The 25,361-nt window shown below is 37.0% G+C and overlaps 1 protein-coding gene across 1 annotated transcript in view; it reads left to right on the top strand.

Annotated features, from left to right (window-relative positions):
* Positions 1–25,361, top strand: part of IARS2 (isoleucyl-tRNA synthetase 2, mitochondrial) — a 58,281-nt gene that overhangs the window by 11,696 nt on the left and 21,224 nt on the right. Inside the window, exons 3-12 of the mRNA XM_032319167.1 lie at positions 2,517–2,676; positions 3,693–3,841; positions 3,928–3,977; positions 4,059–4,168; positions 4,250–4,340; positions 5,430–5,545; positions 9,431–9,600; positions 13,194–13,284; positions 14,553–14,704; positions 17,391–17,551. Coding sequence (XP_032175058.1) covers positions 2,517–2,676; positions 3,693–3,841; positions 3,928–3,977; positions 4,059–4,168; positions 4,250–4,340; positions 5,430–5,545; positions 9,431–9,600; positions 13,194–13,284; positions 14,553–14,704; positions 17,391–17,551 — 1,250 coding nt within the window. The remainder of the gene's footprint in view (positions 1–2,516; positions 2,677–3,692; positions 3,842–3,927; positions 3,978–4,058; positions 4,169–4,249; positions 4,341–5,429; positions 5,546–9,430; positions 9,601–13,193; positions 13,285–14,552; positions 14,705–17,390; positions 17,552–25,361) is intronic.

The raw sequence follows: 25,361 nt of genomic DNA on the forward strand, positions 1-25,361 counted from the left end.
TGTTTAAGTAATCTCTGCACCACGTATGAGGCCAGAACTCATGCTCCCAAGATCAAGAATCTCATGCTCTTCTGGCTGAGTTAGCCAGTTGCCCCAATCTCTGATGTCTTTAAGACATTTACATTTTCAAAGGTTGAATGATGATGTCTCTTGGTGTGGATTTCTTTGGATATTTCATGTTGGACATCATTCAGCTTCTTGACTTTTTGTAGGTTTATGTCTCCAGCCAGTTTGCAGAGTTTTTGGCCCTTACTTTTTCGTTACCCTTTCAGGGTAGCAGTGACACCAGTGTTAGATCTTTTGTGACAGTCCCACAACTCCCTGATTTTCAGTTTTTTCCTGTCTTTTCTCGTCTTTGCTTTTTAGACATAGTACTTATCATTAAGTCGTGAAGTTTAGTGGTTCTGTCTGTCCCCTCCATTCTGCAGGCGAGCCCATCCACTGAATTTCTGTCTCAGTTACTGCTTCACTTTTACAGTTATTTTCACTTCTAAAATTTACATTTGATATTTCAGTTATACCTCTATTTAAAATATACCATTTACTTTTTCTCTTCCTACAAATTCTTTGAGACTTTATTTTTTCATATTTTTCAAGTGTGTTCACAGTGCTTGCTTAACCACTTTTATCATAGTTGCTTTAAAATCTTTTTCAGGTTATTCTAACATCTCTGTCATCTCAGTGTTGCTATCTACGGACTTTCTTTTTTTCATTCAGATTCAAATCTTTAGCGTGGGTATGATGAGTGAATTTTTATTGGAACCTTAAAATACATTTTTGTATTGTTTGGGAGTCTGGATCTTCTTTAAGCATTCTGTTTTAGCAGCTTTTACTCACTGACACCTCTCCAGCAGAAGAAGGGGGTCACTGTCTGGCTACTGCCAGGTGGGGGCAGAAGTCCACATTTCTCACTCCACCTCTTCTAATACTAAGGCGGGTAGGGGAGGCTCCTTCTTACTGCTCAGCGGGATAGCTCCTTCCCCCTAAATCTCCTCTCTTACTCCCCAGCTAGAAGTGCTAGTGTGTCATGTTACTGCTCTGCATGGCCTCTTCTGATACCAGGGGAGGAGGAGGTGGCCTTGGGAGGAGGTGGCCTTGTTACCACTGGGTAGTGCTGAACATTGCAACTCTACACTAAGCCTCCTCTGAGCACCCGAGGGGAAACAGGCAGGGGTCCTCATTGCTGCTGGGTGGAGATGGAAGTCCAGGCTGCCTACGGGATCTTCACTGAGACTGTAGATGGGGTCTCATTGCCACCCACAGGGATGTAGTCCCCACTTGCTACTTGATTTTATTTATTTATTTATTTATTTATTTATTTATTTATTGGGACACCATCCTGGCCAGGGAGGAGGGCTGAGGGTGTCCTGTGACAAATTTGCAAAGGTGAAAGTCTAGGCTCTTCATTCAGCTTTTGCTTGAAGGGGTGCCTGGCGGGATTAGAGCAGGTGGGCTTAACTTAACATTGGTAGCCCACACTGGATGTCCTTAGTGGGACCTGATTAAATAAATCAGGTCTCTGAAATAAAATAAGAAGGGAAATCAGTTATACAACTATACCTAGTGAAGAGGTCTAGTGTTTTAGTAACAATTTTGTCAATGATAGAGTTAACTATGATATTCTATACTTTAAGGACATTATAAATTCTGCATTGATTTTATACTATTTCTTAACTGTATATAACTCAGGTTATTCATGTTAATAATGTTTTTAATAAGTAAAGCAAATTTATAACTGACATTTTTACTCTGGTTTTTAGGAGGTTAAAATTGTTTCTTAGAAAGGCAGTATAGGCTGCTTTTCTGCATATTCCAACCTCACAAACAAATTCTTTTTTTTTTTTTAAATATTTTATTTATTTTATAAGTAGGCAGAGAGGCAGGCAGAGAGAGGGAGAGGAGGAAGCAGGCTCCCTGCTGAGCAGAGAGCCCGATGCGGGACTCGATCCCAGGACCCTGAGATCATGACCTGAGCCGAAGGCAGAGGCTTTAACCCAGTGAGCCACCCAGGCACCCCCACAAACAAATTCTTAATTCTGGGCATAATGTTTTTCACTTTGAAATCTTTTATTTGATTTGTTTTCTGGAGTTAATGGCATTTTAAAACTTCAAATATGTGTTACTTTTGTATTTATGTAGAACTTGAGTTAATAAGCTACTTTGTTTATAGAAATCCTTTTAGAATTGGGCTTTCTTAGTGTTTTACAATGATATAAAGGACTATAAGGCAAACCATAAGAGACTCTTAATTATAAGAAACAAGCTGAGGGTTGCTGGAGGGGAGAGGGGTGGGGGATGGGGGTAACTGGGCGACGGGCAGTAAGGAGAGCACGTGATGTAACGAGTAAGGAGCACTGGGCTTCTGGGCAACTGATGAATCACTCAATTCTACCCCTGAAACTAATAGCACACTCTATGTTAACTAAATTGAATTTAAATAAAACGTTTTTTTAAAAGGAATATAACTAGGTCACATGCTTTATGTACGAATGATGATTATCGTCTTATCTTTGCAGATTTTGAAGGATATAGCCAATCGGTACCATATGATGAGAGGTTCCAAAATACATTATGTTCCGGGCTGGGATTGTCATGGCTTACCCATTGAAATAAAAGTATTATCAGAACTTGGAGGAAAAGCTCAGAATCTTTCAGCTGTGGAAATTAGAGAGAAGGGTAAATAGTAAATAATCTCTGTTTCTCTTTTGAAATGATTATTCTTAAATGCTGGTTCCTTGGAAAAGCCATGTCTAAATCAAAGAGAGTTTCTGTTGTTTTTTTGGTTTTTGTTTTTTTGGCTATAATGGGATTTATTAGAAACCAGGTTTTATCATAGCAAATTCAGATCCTGTTTAATTGACTTTTTTTGTGAGAACTTATGTTCAGAGACTGAAGGATAGATTTGGGAATATTTCCAAGTCCATTTTTCAGTTCCTTGTTTTTACTTACTTTCCTGGCTGGAACTTGTTGTCCTATTTTGAGTGCTAGACGAAAAGTCAATTCTAAAATACATATATATATTTTTAAAATTAATCTTACTTGATTCTTCAGTAGATTGGGTAATGGAGGAATTTTGTGTTCTAAAACTATTATATACTTAGATGTTATTGTGAAGATTTTTTACTTCACTGTAGAATGTCTTAGTATTGGCTTAAGCTAGATGTACTGATTACTTTTTCTGTGTGTAATGAAATAAGAATCATTCTCTTATCTTAAATTAAGAAATATGAGAATAATTTTTCCAGTTTATTTTTTTCTAATTATAAGGTTGTTATATAAAGTCTGGAAAGTATTTTTGAAATTCTAATTAATTTTAGAATTTTAGTTATCTTCTGATCACCTTTAACTTTCAAAATAATTTTCCTATTAAATACATTTTATGGGGCGCCTGGGTGGCTCAGTGGGTTAAAGCCTCTGCCTTCAGCTCAGGTCATGATCCCAGGGTCCTGGGATCAAGCCCTGCATTGGGCTCTCTGCTTGGCAGGGAGCCTGCTTTCCTCTCTCTCTCTGCCTACTTGTGATCTCTGTCTGTCAAGTACATAAATAAAATCTTAAAAAAAATACATTTTATGGTATGCACACTGTGTACAATACCTCTTTAGAGACCTACATACTAAACCATGTTTAAGAGTTTGAATTTATTGGTTTTCAAATACTTTTCTCTCTTAATTTTTTTTTTTTTTTTTTTTTAGCTAGATCATTTGCTGAAGCAGCAATTAAGAAACAGAGATCAGCATTTATTCGTTGGGGAATAATGGCAGATTGGAATAATTGCTACTACACATTTGATAGAAAATATGAGGCCAAACAGTTGAGACTTTTCTACCAAATGTATGAGAAGGTAATGAAGTATTCTTTTTCCTTTGAATATGTTAAATTATGTGTTATAAAATTCCAGCTTTCATATAATATATTTGTTTTTTATAGGGCTTGATTTATCGATCTTACAAACCTGTGTTTTGGTCTCCCTCATCAAGGTATGTATGTGTTTTTAGTAGTTAAAGTGGAGACTTTTGTGAGTCCCTCAAATATTTATGTCTAATATTCTTAAACCTTAGGACTGCGTTAGCTGAAGCTGAACTTGAGTATAATCCTGAGCATGTCAGTCGTGCAATATATGTAAAATTCCCTCTCCTGAAACCTTCTCCCCAGTTGGTGTCTCTCATAGGTAAGATTTATTGTTGCTTGTGTTTGCTAAAGTTACAGAATTGTAACATTTGCTAACATATTTGCAATTTTATTTTCACAGATGGTTCATCTCCTGTTAGTTTTTTAATCTGGACCACTCAGCCTTGGACAATTCCAGCCAATCAAGCTGTTTGTTATACGCCAGACGCAAAGTAAGTGTATCACTGTATTCTTTTTTTTTAAATTAAAAAAAATTTTTTTAAATAAACATATTATTTTTATATATATATATATATATATATTTAAAGATTTTATTTATTTATTTGAGAGAGAGAGAAAGATCACAAAGTAGACAGAGAGGCAGGCAGAGGGAGAGGAGGAAGCAGGCTCCCTGCTGAGCAGAGAGCCCGATATGGGGCTCGATCCAGGACCCTGAGACCGTGACCTGAGCTGAAGGCAGAGGCTTAACCCACTGAGCCACCCAGGTGCCCCAACATATAATATATTTTTATCCCCAGGGGTACAGGTCTGTGAATTGCCAGGTTTACACACTTCACAGCACTCACCATAGCACATACCATAGCATTATTTTGGATTTATTTCATGTCCTCGTTCTCTTAAAATTTAGTGAGTTATAATTTAGTTGTGATGTTCATAGATTTTTTTAAGCTTTAAATGATTTGATTGAAGGGGTGCCTGGGTGGCTCAGTGGGTTAAAGCCTCTGCCTTCGGCTCAGGTCATGATCTCAGGGTCCTGGGATTGAGCCCGCATCGGGCTCTCTGCTCAGTGGGGAGCCTGCTTCCTCTTCTCTCTCTGCCTGCCTCTCTGCCTACTTGTGATCTCTCTTTCTCTCTGTCAAATGAATAAATAAAATCTTTAAAAAAAAAAGAAATGATTCCATTGAAGACATCATTTCCAGCTTTTTTGAAAAGCGAAACAAATATGGGGCAACTGGGTGGCTTAGTCACATAAGCATCTGCCTTCAGTTCAGGTCACAATCCCAGAGTCCTAGGATCGACCCCCACATTGGTTCCCCTGCTCAGTGGGGAGTCTGTTTCTCCCTCGTCTCCCACCATCGCCCTATCCAGGCTTGTGCTGTCTTGCTCACTCTTTCAAAATAAAAATCTTTAAAAGAAAAGAAAAGAAAAATGAAACAAATGTAACAGATGAAGTTTTTTGAAAGTAGTGCTTTTTTGATCATGCAATTTGTTTTTCCAAAATGATGTAAAACATTTAAAAATATTATCTGTGGCCTTTCTTTTTTCATTATTAGTAATTTTCTCGTAAAATTTTATTTTAGGTATGCTGTTGTGAAATGTTCCAAATCTGGAGATCTGTACATACTTGCTGCAGATAAAGTAACAGCTGTTGCTTCTGCTTTGGAAACAACATTTGAGGTTATTTCAACATTTTCAGGTAAATGTGTACAGATATTCTGACCATCACAATTATCAGTATATCCATTTGATTTGAGTTTACTACTTTGCTGAATATTTTGCATTGTGAATCAAAACATATATGGCCTCTACCTTTCTAGAATATATTTTACGTTGATTATAGTAAAGGAAAAAAAAAATATATATATATATATTTTTAAAGATTTTATTTATTAATTTGACAGAGAGAAATCACAAGTAGACGGAGAGGCAGCCAGAGAGAGAGAGAGATAGGGAAGCAGGCTCCCTGCTGAGCAGAGAGCCCAATGCGGGACTCGATCCCAGGACCCTGAGATCATGACCTGAGCCGAAGGCAGCGGTTAACCCACTGAGCCACCCAGGTGCCCCAAGGAAAATATATATTAAACATGATAGGAATATAGAAAATATGAACACTGACAGAAGCACAACAGTATTTTTGGCAAATACCCAATTAAAATTAGGTAAATGTCGTTTGAACAATATAGAATGTACAAATATCCTTTTAAAATTTTATTCAAAATTAAATCACTAGGGCGCCTGGGTGGCTCAGTGGGTTAAGCCGCTGCCTTCGGCTCGGGTCATGATCTCAGGGTCCTGGGATCGAGTCCCGTATCGGGCTCTCTGCTCAGCAGGGAGCCTGCTTCCCTCTCTCTCTCTCTGCCTGCCTCTCCGACTACTTGTGATTTCTCTCTGTCAAATAAATAAATAAAAAATCTTTAAAAAAAAAAAAATTAAATCACTAAAAACCTTTATCTGATTTAATAAAAAGTACAAGGAAATAAATATATATTTTTTGGTATATGATTTTATTTATTTATTTATTTATAAAAAGATTTTATTTATTTATTTGACAGACAGAGATCACAAGTAGACAGAGAGGCAGGCAGAGAGAGAGGAAGGAAAATAGGCTCTCCACTGAGCAGAGAGCCCGATACGGGACTCGATTCCAGGACCCTGAGATCATGACCTGAGCCGAAGGCAGAGGGTTAACCCAGTGAGCCACCCAGGCGCCCCACTGGTATATGATTTTAATGAGGAAACTTAGTAAATTCTGAGAATTATTCTAAAGATACACTTCTATCAGAAGAATCCTTAGTCTGTAATTTGGGACTTCTAAAGTATTGACTGGTTTTGAAGTGTAATTATTAAAATCTAGGGAAATTTAAAATCACCTTTGATCTTTAGGGATCATACATCTTTGAATTTCTTGAGTTTTTTACTTAAAAAAAAAAAAATCACAGGGCACCTGGGTGGCTCAGTTGGTTAAGTGTCCAGCTCTTGGTTTTGGCTCGTGTCTGGATCTCAGGGGTGTGAGATCGAGCCCTGAGTCAAGCTGCAGATTCAGCTCAGAGTCTGCTTGAGATTCTCTCTTCTGCCTCTCCACTTTCTGCGTGTGCTCTCTCTCTTTCTCTAATATAAATAAATATATTTTAAAAAAACACATGAGTAGAAAAAGTAGACACACCCCAAAATGGAAGGATTGCCTAGCTAAATTGAGAAGCCCTCTAAATATATCATTTCAGATACAAGCCAGTTAGAAGGTTAAGTAATCTTAACAAATATAAAAAGGGTTTTATGTCAAAAACAGGAAAGAAGCTACAAAATGTTTGATATTTAATACTATTTGATCCTTATTGGTACAATAAGTAGGTTAGAGGATCTGGTATATTCTTTATTCCAAACCCCCTCCTACCCCTTTTTCAAGCGCAGAAGTTACAGACTTCATTGACAAGTTAGATGTTGATGTAGAAGCTGATTGGCATTCTCACAAGGTTTTTGAGAGTGCTCAGGTAAAATTTTAAGATCACCTTTCTGGATTGCGTAATTGTTTCAGATTATTACTGTCAGAGAATCATTAGGTTGCCATTTTGAGCCACTGCATTTCAGAGGAGTAGATACACTTCTCATATGTAGCAAAATAAATTGGTGACAGTTAGCTTATTACTTGTTAAGCAGTAGGAATTTTGAACAGCTAAAGTGGAATAATTTGTGTAGAATAGATTTGTCTTTCTAGAAAGATACAAATCATTTTTTATTGATTGCTCAGAGTTCTTTTTTTTTTTTTTGAGATTTTTTTTATTCATTTATCGGAGAGAGAGAGTGCACAAGCAGAGGGGAGCAGCAGGCAGAGGGAGAAGCAGGCTCCCTGCTGAGCAAGGAGCCCGATGTGGGACTCAATCCTAGGACCCTGGGATCATTACCTGAGCTGAAGGCAGACACTAAACCAACTGAGCCATACAGGCGTCCCTATCATTAAGAGATCTTTGTTGGGAGGTGAGGGAAGGTATTAAGTGGTAGATACATTAAGTATGGGGATAAAGGACAGTTAATACATGAAATTTACTTCACCCTGACCCTTTAATTTCCATACTAAAAATCCATGAAAAGTACAACATAGGGTCATGGGGACTGGCCTTACTTATGAATCTAATTTAGAGAAAGTAGTCAGTGAAAACTAAACAGTAGATATCTCTAAAAATCAGTGTTGACAGTTTTCTTCTTTAATAGCATTATGAATTATCTTGGAAAAAATGCATCCTGACGTATTCAAGTTTTTTCCTAGTAACTCAGGTATTTGAAATAGAAGAAATAAAGTGCCAAGTCATCCAAGTCAACCAGCGAGAAGAGCTTGTGATTTTTTTCAGAAAAGGGAGTTCCCTGTTATCAGTTAAAAGGGATTGTTAGTTTTTCTCAAGCCTTTTATTCACTGTGCTATTTTAACCAAAATGAAATCAGCAACAGAGTTATCTATGAAATGTCAAAGTTACAAGATTTTTGTTGTTCTAGTGATATTGAATGGGTTACTTTTTATTGCTCTACAGCTTGAAAAGAGGATTATAAAAGTGGAGGCATTCCTCTATGAGGACAGATTTTTTTTTAAGTTAATATTATTTAGTTTGGGAAAATTAAGGATGATTTGTGGGGAAGATCTTAGGAGTAAAGGGGCCATTGGCATTTCTTTAATTATTGAAGAAGAGTAGATATGATAACACACTTACTTAGTACATGTTGGTAAATGTATAGGTAGAGCCAGGTAATCTTTTTGAAGTTTGGAGACTTATTTATTTATGTTATTTTTACAATATGTGACAGAAATTTATAGAACCCAAGTCAAGAAGTAGTAAAGGTGGGAAACATTATAATGGTGTAGAAAAACTGATGATGGGTATGATACATGATTAGAGGTGCTGGAGTTAGATGGAACATTCGAGTCATACTTGCCCTGGAAGTTGATTTCAGTCATTTATTAGCCATGTAACCTCAGGCAAATTGCCTACATTTTCTTGTTTTCTGATTTGTAAATGCATATAATCTTAGGTGTTTTGTGGTATTATGAAGATGAAGTAAGAATTTATGTTGAGTCCAGTGTACCCCAGGTACCTAGTGAGTTAGGTATTATTTATTATCTCTTACCTTTTAGGGTAACATGAAAAACAACAACAAAGAGGTCCCACAGAGATAGTGTTAGAACCTACTGGTCATTGATCTCTTGATCTACACTTCTTTGTCCTTATGTTCCAAAAGCCATATATAATTTAGAGAAATTAGAGAAATCTTCTTGGGCCCATCGGAGTTATCTGTTACAACAGTTGCTAATATTTTAAATCATTTACTGTGTGGCAGGTATTGTGCTAAGGGCCCAACATACGTAAAATGTTTTACCTCCATTTATCTCCATGGCAAGCCTCTGAGGGAGGAATTGTAATTATCCACGTATTACAGATTCCGAAAGGTCCCAGTACAAGTAAAAGGGGACCTGGAGGGTTGAGCCCCGACTCCTTCCAGATCCTGCACCTTTCACTTCCTGTTCTGTTGCTCCTGTTGAAGAGGGAGCGGGTTGTCATGTAAAGTAAGTCTTAATTATGGTTTTCTTTCCCCACAGGTGTAGATTTGGAAACTGGTACTTGTGCTCATCCTTTAATTCCCGATAAAGACTCTCCTCTTTTACCTGCAAATCATGTGACCATGACCAAAGGAACAGGCTTGGTTCACACAGCCCCAGCTCACGGTATGGAAGATTACAGTGTGGCTTCTCAGCACAACCTGCCCACGGTACTTTGCCTCTTGTTTTCCTTTTTAAATACTGCTTCTGTAGAATTAAGGTGGTAAGTCCTAACTAGCATCTTTATTTCTGGGTGATAAGCCATCATTTTTGTTACAATTAAGTTGTGAAGTGTTTGTTTGTTCAGTCCTCTAATGCCTCATTAATTCATACTAGTTGAGAAAGATTCTCCCAACACAGCACAAAGTTAGAATTGAAAAATACATATTAAGCAGGACAGTTTTTTTCTTTCAAAATACTAATTCATATAGACAAATTACTTTTAGTTCCTGAAAAATGGCAAATAGGTTTATGAATTGAAAGGAACAGTTTGGTTTTTATTTTTTAAAGTAAACAGACATTTTTTTTAAAAAGATTTATTTATTTATTTATTTGACAGAGAGAGAGAGAGAGAGAGATATCACCAGTAGGCAGAGCAGCAGGGAGAGGGAGGGAGAAGCAGGCTCCCCGCTGAGCAGAGAGCCCGCCCGATGCGGGGCTTCATCCCAGGATCCTGAGATCCTGACCGAGCCACAGTCATAACCGACTGAGCCACCCAGTCACCCCTAAATAGACATTTCTAAATTTATGTTATACATGCCAATTATGAAGTTTTCCCACTTAGTTAAGGATGCATCCCAAAGTCAGCATGATGTATGTACATTGCCATAGACCTAGAAATTAATAAAGACTGAGTCAAAGATATTTTTAGTATATTTTACTTTTTCAGAATTTATTTTATTTTTCCTCACGATAAGTGTATTCAAAATGTTAAAAATAGATCTACCTTATATTCTGGTAATCAGACTACTGGGTATTTACCCCCCAAAATACAAAGACACATGAGTGAGATCATAGGGTATTTGTCTTTCTCTGACTGACTAACTTCATTGAACCCGGCATTCTCCAGCGCCATCCATGTTGTTGCAAATGACAAGATTGCATTCTTTCTTATGGCTGAATAATACTCCCGTGGGGTGTGTGTGTGTGTGTGTGTGTGTGTGTGTGTGTACACTACATCTTCTTTATCCATTCATCGATTGATGGGCATTTGGGCTGCTTCCATAGTTTGGCTATTGTAAATAATGCTGCAGTAAACTTGGGGTGCATTTATCTCTTTGAATTCGTGTGTTGTTGAGTTTTGTAAGTTCTTTATGTATTTTATTTATTTATTTATTTTTAAAGATTTTATTTATTTATTTGACACAGAGAGAGAGATCACAAGTAGGCAGAGAGAGAGAGGGGGAAGCAGGCTTCCTGCCAAGGAGAGAGCCCGATGCGGGGCTCGATCCCAGGAACCTGAGATCATGACTTGAGCTGAAGGCAGAGGCTTTAACCCACTGAGCCACCCAGGTGCCCCCTTTATGTATTTTAGATATTAACCTTCTATGAGATATATCCTTTGCACTCATTCCGTAGTTTGCCCTTTAGTCTTGTTGATTCGATATGCGGAAACTTACTTTAATATAGTCCCAGTAGTTTGTTTTTGCTTTCGTTTTGGGAGACATATCTAGAAAAATGTTGCTATGGCCAGGGTCAAGAGACATTATTGCCTGTGCTCTCCTCAAAGAGTATTGTGGTTTTAGGTCTTATATTTAGGTCTTGTTTTTCTTTTCCAAGATTGCTTTGGCTGTTTGAGGTCTTTTATGGTTCCATACAAATTTTAATATTGTTTATTCTAATTCTGTGAAAGATGCTGTTTATATTTTGATAGAGATTGCATTAAATCTGTAGATTGCTTTGAGTAGTGTAGACATTTTTAACAATATTTGTTCTTCCAACCCATGAGCATAGAATGTCTTTCCATTTCTTTATGTCATATTGAATTTCTTTCATCAGTGTTTTATAGTTTTCAGAGTACAGGTCTTTCACCTCTTCGGTTAAGTTTATTCCTAGATAGTTTATTGTTTTGGGTATAATTGTAAATGGGATTGTTTTCTTAATTTCACTTTCTGCTGCTTCATTTTTAGTGTATAGGCATGCAGCAGATTTTTGTACATTCACTTTGTATCCTTTGACTTTACTGAACTCATTTATCAGTTCCAGTAGTTTCTTGGTGGAGTCTTTAAGGATTTTTTTTTTTTTTTTGACAAACAGAGATCACAAGTAGGCAGAGAGGCAGGCAGAGAGAGAGGAGGAAGCAGGCTCCCTGCTGAGCAGAGAGCCTGATGTGGGGCTCGATCCCAGGACCCTGGGATCACGACCCGAGCCGAAGGCAGAGGCTTTAACCCACTGAGCCACCCAGGCGCCCCAGGATTTTTTTTTTTTTAATATATAATATCATGTCATCTGTAAATAATGAGAGTTCTGCTTCTTACCAGTGTGGATGCCTTTTATTTCTTTATGTTGTCTAATTGCTGAAAATAGGACTTAGGGTAAAAGTAGTGAGAGTGGACATCCTTGTCTTGTCCTGACCTTAGGGGGAAAGTTCTTAGTTGTTCCCTGTTGAGTATGATGTGGGCTCTGGGTTTTTCATATAAGAACTTTATTGAGATATATTCCTCTAAACCTACTTTGCAGGGAGTGGGGTTTTTTTTCTTTTTTTTTTCTGTCATGAATGGATGTTGTACTTTGTCAAATACTTTATCTGCATCTGTTGAAATGAAAATTTTTTTTTATCCTTTCTCTCTCTCTCTCTTTTTTTTTTTAAAGATTTTATTTATTTATTTGACAGAGAGATCACAAGTAGGCAGATAGGCAGGCAGAGAGAGAGACAGAGAGGAGGAAGCAGGCTCCCTGCTGAGCAGAGAGCCTGATGTGGGGCTTGATCCCAGGACCCTGAGATCATGACCTGAGCTGAAAGCAGAGGCTTTTTTTATTTGACAGAGAGAGATCACAAGTAGGCAGAGAGGCAGGCAGAGAGAGAGGGGGAAGCAGGTTCCCCGCTGAGCAGAGAGCCCGATGCGGGGCACAATCCTAGGACCCTGGAATCATGACCTGAGCTGAAGGCAGAGGCTTAACCCACTGAACCACCCAGGCGCCCCAACAGAGGCTTAACTCACTGAGCCACCCAGGTGCCCCATCCTTACTCTCTTTGATATGACATATCACAATGGTTGTTTTGTAAATATTGAGCCACACTTGCATCAGGGACTAAATCTCAAGTGATTGTGGTTTCTAATTTTTTTAATGTATTGTTAGGTTCGGTTTGCTAATGTTTTATTGAGGGTTTTACTTTTTTATTAAATTTGTGGTATGGAATGGCTGGGTGGCTCAGTGGGTTAAGCGTCTGCCTTTGGCTCAGATCATGATTCCAGGGTCCTAGAATCAAGTCCTGCGTCGGGGTCCTTGCTCAGTGGGGAGCCTGCTTCTTCCTCTGCCTGCCACCCCCTGTGCTTGTTCTTTCTCTCTCCCTCGACAAATAAAATCTTTAAAAAATTAAAAAATAAAATAAATAAACTTGTGGTATATGTTTTAATAAGACCTTTTGCCTTTTGTGATATAAATGTATAAATCCATAGATTTTTATTAACTGCATAAGAAGTACCTAGATTTTCAATGTAGTGAAAGACAATACTGAGATGTTTTATATATATTGTTTTGCTGGGGATTGTCATAAGATAAAATTTTTGGTACTTTAATTGTTGAAAATAACCCTTTGTAGGATTGTTTAGTGGATGAAGATGGAGTTTTCACAGATGTTGCAGGCCCTGAACTTCAAAACAAGGCTGTCCTTGAAGAGGGAACAGATGTGGGTGAGTGTCATGTATGTTGTTATCATAAATACATATTTTCTGAAAAGGAGTCAGCAGCAGCCTATGCTGGCTGTTCTTTCTATCGTACACTTTCATTAGAAACAAAAATCTAAAGTTCTATTTTATTTTGCCACATGGTTTAAAACAGAATTTAGGACTTTGTCATCTTTTGCTTTGAAGTTGCTCTCTGTGGTTAAGCAAAGCAGGACAGTCAACACCGAGTGATATTATTTGAGGGATACAGCAGTGTTAGTTTTGTGGAAGGATAAAATCAAGCTTGAGGCTGGATGTTGACTGTGTATCAGACACTACTGTTTTGTAACCCTTGTAAATCACTAAGCCCATGTTAGCATTGTTTATGTCTTATGATCGTAGGGGTCCTCCAGCCTTGTCTTGGCTCTCTGACTTTTTATAATTATGGATCCAAGGACCAGGTACCGTGAAGACTTTTCTTTGCCCACACTAAGACTAAGGCTAATAAAACATTGTATATTACTTGCCTCGGACTACTGTTACAAATTACCATATATTTAATAGCTTGAAACAACAGAAATTTACTCTCATGGTTCTAGAGGCTAGATGTCTGAAATCAGTGTTTTGCCAGGTCCATGCTCCCTCTGAATGTTCAGTGGAAAAATATTTCCTTGTCTCTTCCTAGCTTCTGGTGGCTTCTGGTGATCCTTGGCATTCCTTGCTTTATAGCTGTATCACTCTAATCTTTGCCCCCATTGTCACATGTCCTTTGCTCTTGTGTGTCTCTGTGTATTCTCCTCTCTTATTAGGCCACTAGTTATTGAATTTAGGGCCTACTCGAAACCAGTGTGACCTCACCTTAATTTGATTACCTCTGCAAAGACCCTGTTTCCAATATGGTCACATTCACAAGTGCTAGGGGTTAAGACATCTGTTGGGAGGATAAAATTCAGTCCACTGTAGCTGGTTTCTTCTGGATTTTTTGGAGACCATTTTAAGATTCATGGTATGAAAGACTATAACTATGAATTTCAAATGTGGAATTTTAGATATTATCCTATTTATCTTTCCTTTGCAATGAAAAGCACAGAAATGGCTTAATTTTGAGTCTCAGTAAGGTTTTATAGTCTCTTCTTTTTTTGCCAGGAAATTCCTAGATTATACTTGTTAGCTGTAAGTGGCTACTCTTACGACTGGCACTTACTGGTCCAGGTTTAGTACTTCTGGGAATTAGGAGAATTTTCATAGTCCTTTTTAATTATATCTAATGTAAATTGTTACTGATTTTTTTCAAGTTATAAAGATGCTTCAGGCTTCAAAGCATTTGTTGAAGGAGGAGAAGTTGGTACACAGCTATCCCTATGACTGGAGGACTAAGAAACCAGTGGTTATTCGTGCCAGCAAGCAGTGGTTTGTAAATATCACGGATATCAAGGCCACAGCCAAGGTATAAGAGACATCCTGTTACGAGTGTTGGGTTCTTATTCCTTCAGCGTTAAAAAGTTGCATGTGAGGTTGAGGTAGGGTTTGGGGAAAGGGAGGGATTGCCGCTATTACGATTTGGTGATTTGGTTTCATTAAATTATAGTTTTAAAGGATTTTGGATTTCTGTTCCTTCATCATGTGTGGCGTAAAGGGGTTAAGGGACTTGTCTAAATTTCCTGCCCTCTATAGTGAGAGTAGTACAGAATTAGGACAGAACTGAGTTTAAGAGGTCGTTTAACCTCTTATAACCTCAGTATCCTCATCTGTATGGAGTGGATAATAATGCCTACCTTGTGGGGTAAGTGAATAAAACTCCAGGACAGTGTCTGGCATATTGTAAACATTTGGTAAAACTCTCTAAATAGAAACCCTGTGCTTCTGTAGGTTTGAAATTGCAATGCGTTTGAAAAATTGTTGCTTTGAATTAACAAATACTTTTACAATGGGCATTTTAAATATTAATATGTATCTGAGCTCTTTCATTCACTATAAATATGTGTGTGTGTGTCAAACAATTCTATTGAATGAAAGAGCTCAAATATCTATTTGTTAATAGGCTGATAATGAAGATATTTTTCATCTTTCATCTTAATGTAGAACCGCAATGAATTGGTTTATTTGTTGGCCTGGCAATTTGAAGCTATGCAAGCAAAATACATTTTCAGTATTTGTATAGAGTGGGCAACTGTGATATGGACTGATTTTTGTTGTTTTTGTTTTTTTTTTTTTTTGCATCCTGTGAAACTTGTTTTCCTTAATTGTAGATGTTAAGATTAATAACTTCGAGCTCCGCACAGATTTTTTTTTTTTAATTAAGGAACATCTAAGTTTGATGCAATAAGCTGGAGCCGGTATTTGTTGGTGGTGGTTTTTTAAATTGTCCTTTATAGACAATTTTCAGTTCCTCTTTGTGGAAACAAAATAATGTATTCCATGTTTCTACTACCCAAATTCAACATTAATCAACTTTAAGCCAATTTTAATTAATTAATTAATTTATTTATTTGACAGACAGAGATCACAAGTAGGCAGAGAGGCAGGCAGAGAGAGAGGAGGAAGCAGGCTCCCTGCTGAGCAGTGAGCCCGATGCGGGGCTCGATCCCAGGGTCCTGGGATCATGACCTGAGCCGAAGGCAGAGGCTTCAACCCACTGAGCCACCCAGGCACCCCAAGCCAATTTTATTTTTATCTTTGCTCCTCCTACCATCCCTATCTTTTACTTCTTACCCACTGGATTATTTTGAAGCAAATTTCAGGCCTTATGTCTTCCATAAATATTTCAGCATGTGTATCTGAAATGTAAGGACTATTTAGATGTAATTCCAATGCCACTGTTACCATTTTATAAAAGTAATAGTTATTGCTTAACAAAATCAAATATACAGTCTGTTCATTTTTCCTGGATTTTTAAAGCAAGTCTTTTTTTTTTTTTTTTAAGATTTTATTTATTTACTTGACAGACAGAGATCACAAGTAGGCAGAGAGGCAGGCAGAGAAAGAGGGGGAAGCAGGCTCCCCGCTGAGCAGAGAGTCCAATGAGGGGCTCGATCCCAGGACCCTGAGATCATGACCTGAGCTGAAGGTAGAGGCTTTAACCCACTGAGCCACCTAAAGCAAGTCTTAATCAAAATGAATTGCAGATGTTGCCATTCTGCCAGTAAGTGGTGCTACAAAGGGTTTTTGGGGAGGATTTTGTTTTGTTTTGTTTAAGATTTATTTATTTATTTGAGAGAGAAGGTTGGGAGGTGGGCAGAGAGAGGGAGTGGGCAGTGGGGAGGCGCAGAGGGAGAGAAAGTTTTGTGCAGACTCCCCTTTGAGTGCAGAGCCGGACTGGGGGCTTGATCTCAAGACTGAGATCATGATTGGAGGGGAAACCAGAAACCAACAGTCCAACTTTTAACCAACTTTGCCACCAAGGCGCCCCCAGGGGGAGGATTTCTTGTAGTTGAGGTTAAGTGAGGAAAATGTTTAAATCACTCTGGAAATAGAAAAATGCTTTAATTAGTGGATAGAGAGATTCTCAAAAATGAAGTAATGTATTTTGGCCTTTCTGGAGAGTAATACTGGACATTATCCTATACAATTCATCTTTTGGTAATTGACAAATGAAATAAAAAACAACTTTTTGTGGGGCTGGAGGTAGGAGTTCTTGAAAGAGAGTAAGTAAATGGGAAGTAACTGTGATTTTGAGAGTGTTTTCTGTGTTGTAAACCATACTATATGAAATTAGATTCTATTGTAATGCTTGTTTATTGACCTAAAACAGTAGCTTATTTTTTAAGTACTTAAAAATTATCATTGAAATCAAGCTTGAATGGATTTTAACTACAGTTTAACGAGTTTAATGCTTCTGCTAACCTTCTTATTGCCAATCTTGATCTAGGGTGCTTGGAAGTTAGTATGTGGTTTCTTTTCACATCCTCTCATGGTGAAGTCTGCTCTAGATGTTATTTATTAGATCCTTTGTGGCCCTGTTTAAACTTAGTTTCATTTGGTCTAAAATCTGTAGTTTTTTAGTTTAGCTTTTTGGATATGGGGAGGGAGACATGTGAATAAACATCCAAAATAACCATTAGGATAAATCATGGCAGTTCTGGAAAATTTGATCTGCTTACTCTCACTGGATTTGATTTGTGAATCAATTGCAGGAATTGTTAAAAAAAGTGAAATTTATTCCTGGATCAGCACTGAATGCCATGGTTGAAACGATGGACAGACGGCCGTATTGGTGTATATCAAGGCAAAGAGTTTGGGGTGTTCCAATCCCTGTGTTTCATCACAAGACAAAAGATGAATTCTTGATCAACAGGTAGACTTCTTTCTACATATTTTTAGCATTTTAAAGTGAGCTATGTTTTCTTCAAAAGTAGAAAAATGGACTGTTGAGAAGTGATACAAGTTAAATCACATACTCAGTCTTATTGACGGGAGTAAAATATAATTTCAAGAAGATGCTTTCATGTGGTTGACATTTTAACAACTGTACTTTTTCAATATGGATACTTAGAAGCAGAGCCTCTGATACTTTGTCCATGGAATTCATTGTTTCTGTGTGCCTATAGCATTCTGCTAGAGTCAGGTGTCAGGAATCCAAAGATGGACAGCGTTCAGGAGGGGATCCCGGTATGCAGTTTTTCTTTAGGAAATAGAGTCCCTCTCTTACTTTGGGCCACTGCCTGTCCCTCCTTTCCTTCCTCTTCTTCCTTCCTTCCTTCCTTCCTTCCTTTCTTTCTTCTTTCTTAAAATTTTGTTTATTTATTTAAGAGAGAGAGAGAGCACACAAACACAGGGAGCAGCAGAGAGGGAGAAGCAGGTCCCCACTGAGCAGGGGGCCCAACATGGGACTTGCATCCCAGGACACTGGGATCATGACCTGAGATAAAAGCAGACACTTAACCGACTAAGTCCCCCAGTTGCCCATAAGCTACTGTCTCTTAATAGAAATGGCATTATGTAATTATAGATCTTCAAAATTAAAGAAACTATAATGTTTCTTTAATGCACAAAATTATATTTATTCTAGTGATGCTAAACTTCCCAACGATTTCTTCTCTTTTCTCTTTTTCTTTTGAAAAGATAATACATGGGCATAGTCAACCGTTCAGGGTAGAAAAGCTTATATGGTAGAAAGAAGATTGTTTCCTGATGTAGACGCTAGACTCTTCTTGAGGCAGTGAACAAGATCAACATGGTCCCTGCTTTGAGATCATCGTGAGATCATAGGCTGGCTAGTTTATCTTCTAGAAAACTAGGGAGGCTTTTCATCTTGCTGTTACTAACAGATATGGAAAGGGGAATATTAATCATTCCTTTTAGGAATACATCCTAAGTTTTCATTTTCTTTGAGTAATTTTGTTTTAATTTGGTAAATGGAATTTTTGCTAAATCATGTTTTAACATGAGTAAAAAGTTTGAGTCTATTTTGATAAATATTTTTACCTTTTATCACTTGAGGATCCAGGGAGGGCGTAGAGGCCAGAAAGTAAGGACTGGGGATTTCAAGAGACTGTAGATGTAGAATTGAATGCTGCCCCTACTTTGGGGTTCACCAGAATTTTTGCAAAAATGTTCTACTTTTTGTTGTCAGCATTATCAGTGTTTCTTTAGGGTTTTTTAAATTGTTGCATGTATTTTAGGGTTTTTTAAAATGTTGATTAAAGTGGGTTGGGTTTTTTTTGTTGTTTTAATCATCTAGGGGTGCCTGGGTGGCTCAGTGGGGTTAAGCCTCTGCCTTCAGCTCAGGTCATGGTCTCAGGGTCCTGGGATCGAGCCTCACATCAGGCTCTCTGCTCAGCAGGGAGCCTGCTTCCTCCTCTCTCTCTGCCTGCCTCTCTGCGTACTTGTGATCTCTCTCTGTCAAATAAATAAATAAAATCTTTTAAAAAAATCATCTTTAGCCACATATTAGGTAGTTCTTAGTGTTTTTTGTGTGAAAGTTGCTTTCCAATTTACTGTTTATTTTTAAAGATTATTTATTTGAGAGAGCACGCGCACGCGCGCGTGTGTGTATGCGTATGAGTGGGAGAGGGGAGGGGAGAAGCAGAGGGAGAGGGAAAGAGAAAATCTCAAGCAGTCTCCCCACTCACTGTAGTACCTGGTGTGGGGCCCAGTTCCATGACTCTGAGATTACAACCTGAGCTGAAATCAAGAGTTGGACCCTTAACCATCTGAGCCACCCAGCAGCCCCAGTTCCTTCACAATTTGAATATCCATTTTAGGGGACCTGGGTGGCTCAGTTGTTAAGTGTCTGCCTGCGGCTCGGGTCATCCATCCCGAATCGGGCCCTACATCGGGCTCCCTGCTCAGCAAGGAACCTCCTTCTCCTTCTCTGACTCCCCCTGTTGTGTTCCCTCTCTCATTGTCTCTCTCTGTCAAATAAATAAAATCTTTTAAAAATATAAATAAATAAGTAAATAAATACGCATTTTATCATTGCTTCATGGGTGATCTGACACCTTCTGGCAACATGGCTCAGGGAAGAACTGAAGGCATTGCCTTGGGCAAATACCGAACCATTAAACAGCTCATTTGCTTTATCCACAGAGGATACAGCATTTGAGTGGGGCTTAAGGATTAGGTAGGAAACAGGCCAAAGTATTTTGCAAGTAGAGGGATCAGCAGGAGCTGAGGGCGTGGAGAGGGAAAGCATAGCACCTAAATAGGAACCATAAAAGTACTGTGGGGTGTTGGGAGGAGGGTTTTAGAAAGATGCACACCAAGTGAGATCGGTTGGGGCAAATTGTAGTGCGTCTTGAATACTGGGTGAAGTAGTTTAAAGTTTTAAATAGGCAGGAGGAGTGAGAATATATTTTAGGAAAAGTAACTAGAGGTTAGAGGCCAGGAAGTCATTGTAAGGCTACTTCAGTATTATCACTTCAGTATTACTACTTCAGTTTGGAGAGCTAAGGCTCTTTGTCCTAAATACCATTGCTCACATTGTTCTGGTAATTGTAATTCAGTTGTCTTGTAATTGAGAGCATGGTCTGATGTGAACCAGTGATACCTCAATACCTTAAAGTTTAGATAAATTTACACAAGTATTGTTTAAAATTCCACACTGTGGAGTTTTCTTTTAAGGAATGTTTATAAGACATTGTCATTGTTTCTCTCTCTCTCTCTCTCTTTTTACCATTTGAGGACAGAATTTTTAGGGAATTTCCTCAAAGTGATTCAGGTGGACAAAAGTATATATTAACAAGAACAACAAATTGGTTTATTTGACCATTATTTAATCATGGCAGTAAAATGGTATAAGTCGACTGGCAGTCACTAGGTTAGACGAAATAAATGTGAGCTTTGTCAGAAAAACACAAACAAATTTTCATCAGCTGTTATTTGTATTTTATTTATAGTCAATATATTCACACATTTGTGTTACAGATTGTTTTCTGTGCATCTCCCATTGTGTTGCTTGCGTGATGCTCATTGAATTCTGATTCTGAAGTAGAAGAGATATACAGAATATTGGCCTACAAAAATGACAGACAAACTTAGCCAAATTGTCTGTCAATTCATAGGTCATTTTCCTGCACACCGTTTCCAAGTGATGACTCTAATCTTCCGTTGTCCGGTCCTTCATGTGACATGACACTTGATTTAAGAAGATGGATCTGAATTCTTAATGATTTGTCAGTTTTTCAAAATAGTATGAAAGGTTATCTTTTTTCCTCCGTAAGCAAGTTAATCAAGTGACTATGATTTTCTGTCTTTCTTGGATCTGTCTTTCTACTGTCGTGAGTTGGTAACCATCAAAAGTAACAGCATCTCCACTGGAAATTGGCACACAGTCCACATGGAGTTGCTGTTACACTTGATAGCCCCATTAAGCAAACCAGAAGATTCCTTCTGCTTTTCTGGTTGAAAGTCTGTAAGTTAAAACCGTAATTATACTTTTTTCACAAAAGAAAATCTTGATTTTTTCATGCTCTAAGTAGGTTTAGAGACTGGTAGATTTGAAACTCTGATGCTTAGTTTTGATTTGAATTAATGTTTTCATCTGCACTTTATATTTGCATTTTTATTTGCTAAAGATATAATTCCATTTCAGACTTTACGTTATTGATTTTTCTGAATCTGCAGTTATAACTTAGGTAGAAATCTTTTCCTAGTTAATAAAGACGAATACTTTTTAGCATTAAAAAAGGTAAAATTTAGGAACATTTGCCACCTAGAAAGGAAAAGAAGTTGTTTATTTTGGATGATTATACCATTCAGCAGTATTATTGCAGTAATCCATGTTTTTAGGAAACTTAGCCCCTGATTTCTGGAAATTATGAGAAATTTACTAGAAGCAATCAAGGAATTTCCAGTTCAATTTGAGTGCTAGTTTTTGGGTTTTTTTTTGAGATTTATTTTTTCATTTTAGAGAGAGAGAGTGTTCAGGAAGGGGGTGGCATAGGGAGAGAGAAGAATCCCAAGCAGATTCCCTGCGGAGTGCAGAGCCTGATGCGGGGCTTGATCCCAAGACCCTGGGATCATGACTTGAGCTGAAATCAGGAGTCAGGTATTCGACCGATTGCCTCACTCAGGTGCCCCTGTGTGCTAGCTTTAACTACCTCTTGCTCATGTTAAGAATAACGACCTTTTGGTGAAAAATTTTTATAATGTTCATTAAATTAAAAAATTTTTCTCCAAAATTGTTTCCTAAAGCTTTTCAAACATAAAGTATAGGATTAAACTAAAAATAGAATCCCCCTTCAAATTTCATTGTATTCTAGAGTTGAATATATAAATTTAGTAAATAAATTGGAATCATTTAGCCTCTTACCTCATTCTTATTCCAGTAACTTGCAGAAGAAAAGTTGTCTTATAATCCTTAATATTCTCCCTTAATAAAGACAAAACACAGGAAACAGTAAAATGACAGCAACAGTTTCTTCCTTGCTTAGTGATCTTAATGCTGCATAACTTCTGATAACACGCTAAATAAGCCTTTAGCTCCGTTGATAACAAAGTCTAGAATGATTGGAAGGTGTTATAGTGTACATACCGCCTAGTGAATTTTCACTGGTTGAAACCCAAGGAGGGACACGTAATGAATGTGTTTAGATAAGGCCTTCGTGCAAAGTACAAAGTTTTATGATGGATTTATTGGTTTATGAAATACAGCATTAAAATGGAAGTATATAGATTATGTAGTGATAAACGGTTTCACCCACTTTTATCAGCAGTAATTTAGACTGACCTTTAGGTTATAAGTTAACTATATGTTTGTGTTAAGTATAGGATATTATTATCATGAGGGAAGAGTTCTTAAATTTCCAAAGACAAATTTGGACTTTTTCCTTCCTTTTTTTCTGAAGAGTACTCAATATCAGTAAGAAATACATATTTTTAAGACAATATTATTTAAAATTGTTTTTAAAACTTTTTAAAGCATAATCTCCATTTCATTATAAAATATTTATCCGTAAGGAAACAAGACTAATGTCTTTTGTATGAAGATAGATATGTAAGGATGTCTCACACAGTTGATTATAAGGGACCATGATAATGCAAAGAAATAATCTAAGTCAGTTTGGAAGGATGAATGTGCAGCCGTTAAAATGCTCGCTTAGCTCCTAATAATTGCCTAGTTCCCTCTGTATGAAAATCAAATAAATGTAGCCCATCCTGTCATTTGGCTTTTTGCTACATCTTATAGTGACTGTCTTTTAAGCACTTGTGTAGCATTTGCTTGTATTTCTTTTCCAAATTATCTTTTCAGATTTGTTTGATCTAACATTAAATTTATCTTTATTTAACAATGTAAGATAGTTACCTCAAGTTTGTAGGTCACCAGTATATATATATATATATTTTTTTTTTTTGAAAATTTTGTTTTTAAAATTCTCTGCTATAGTTTTTTAGGGTCATTCAGACCATCCGAGTATAAGTCAAGAAAAGGTTCTCACTTTGTGGTACCAGATCTGTGCACTTAAATTTTGATTTGTTTGGATTGTGAGACTGCCGTCTTTGAAGTCTGCATTCCTATTATCATAAATTTTGTTCAGTTTTTATCCTCTAGCTCCAGAATTCTCTTTAGCTTCTTTTCCTCTTTTCAAAAATATAAGGAATATAATGTTCTAAGATCTCAAAACAGAACTGAGTTGCAGAACATAATGCTTATTAAAGTACATTTAGTACATCATATTTTTATATTTCATAGTAAAAAGTAAGGAAGCTCGTCATGCTTTAAATATTACGAGCCTTGCTCTGTTAATGAGGCAGAGCTTCTGTCCTCCCCTCTTTAAAGTGTTTCATAATTCTTTAAGTACTGGGCCATTTACACTACATAAAATATGTGATTTTACTTATGACAGCTTTTTTGAAGTAAGATGAAAAAAATAATCATTAGTGTAGATAAACATTGTGTGGTTATGTCATTTGTAACAAGTATTCTTAGGTAAACTAAAAGAAAAAAATCAGACTTTCCTCCTCACTGAAACAAAAACTTATTTTTTTAGAAACATATTTGTAAGTAAGATAGATGTATATAAAATGCTTCTTACACTAAAAGTCATATATGTGAATGAATTACTAATATCTTTATAAGAAAATGTAACAAAACTTCAATTTTAGTTAGACTCTGGAGTTGATTGACTAAACTTGGTAGAACTTTGCAGTTGCTTTAATCATTTGTCAGCTGCAAAATTGGGATCTTTATTTATTGTTTGGTATTTTTAGTTAGAGTTCTAAAACTTCATGAATTATCTGCTATTTAGGGATATAAAAAAAGAAGTTGGTCTCATTAGAGGTGAATTTGGTCTTTAAAATGGATGCACATCATCTCTAATTTTAAGGTACTGAGTAAAATACTAGGACCTTTTCCTTTTTTAAGAATAAAATTTTTCACATAGCCTTCTTTCTGACAGCTTTTCCCAGTGTTCACAGAAACTGAAGCTCAGAGAAATACTATGATGTATTTTGCCAGTACCTAATAATTCACAGGTAGAATCCGGTCTTTGGACTTGGTGCTTGTTCTGTCAACACTAATCTCCAGAGACTGACTGGTTCCCTAACTTCGTCTCTGGGTCGGGGGTTCACTGTGTGTGGGTAAGGAGTCTTTTTGCCTTTGGTTAGCAAACGCCAGGGAACGGAAGTGTGAATTTACAATTACAGTGGCGGTCTTGATAGATGAGTTAGAGAAGCTAAAAGGAGAAGTAAGCAGAGAATTGAACGATGATTTAGGACACACAGTTTTAAGGCCTGGCATTAACTGTGTCACTTCTGTAGGCTGTTGACTGACTGAAGGATCCCCAAGGCACAGTGTGCCTGTCCGGGGCAACTGAATATTTTTTTCTGTGACTCCACATCGATAGTCCTCGTAAAGTGCTTTGGAAAATACCATGTGTGGTATATACCTGGATGCTTTTATTTTGATTGATATTACTAATCCTCATAGCTCTTCCTTATTTCCTAATTAAGATGAAATTTGAACTATTTGCTTTTTGTTTTCTTTTTTACTCTATTTATTTCCAGCACATTTAAAACTGTTTTACTGTTTTATTTTAGTGTTTACCTAAAGTTACAGTATATATATATATATATATATACTGTAAGAATATATATTGTAAGAACAAAAAGTCAAAATGACACTCATATTTAGAATCATTCTTTGAGTGTTTCAAAATTGGTACAAACATTGTATGTGCTGCAATTGTGTATATGTAAATGCACTTTGCTAGTATCTGTATAGAGGGGATTGTTCTAGAAAAATAGCTTTAGGTTATTCATATTTTCATTTCCAGTATATTCCTATTTTCTTTACTGTTAAAATGTCCGTGCAAACTATATAAAATAGTAATATATAACTAAATATTGTCGTATAACTGGGTATTGCACAAAGTTTTTATGGTCTCCTATCACAAAAGTTTATCTTTACTGTTAAAGTCCATTGAAAATGTATGACTACAAGAAATATGGACTTGTGCCCGTTTTAACATTGTTGTCGTTTTTAATTTCTTTAAAATAGATGCTGCTAGTATTATACTTTTTCAATCTATCTTTCCTAGTACACAAACTTGGGTAAAAAAAATTTCCATTTTGAGAGCCCGATTCATAATACCCATTTGATTTTTGCTTCCCACAATGGTTTTTTCATAAACATTCTATCTATGAATTATCAGAGAGGTTAAATG

This window comes from Mustela erminea, chromosome 17 (genome assembly GCF_009829155.1).
Source record: "Mustela erminea isolate mMusErm1 chromosome 17, mMusErm1.Pri, whole genome shotgun sequence".
NCBI classification, from domain to species: domain Eukaryota; kingdom Metazoa; phylum Chordata; class Mammalia; order Carnivora; family Mustelidae; genus Mustela; species Mustela erminea.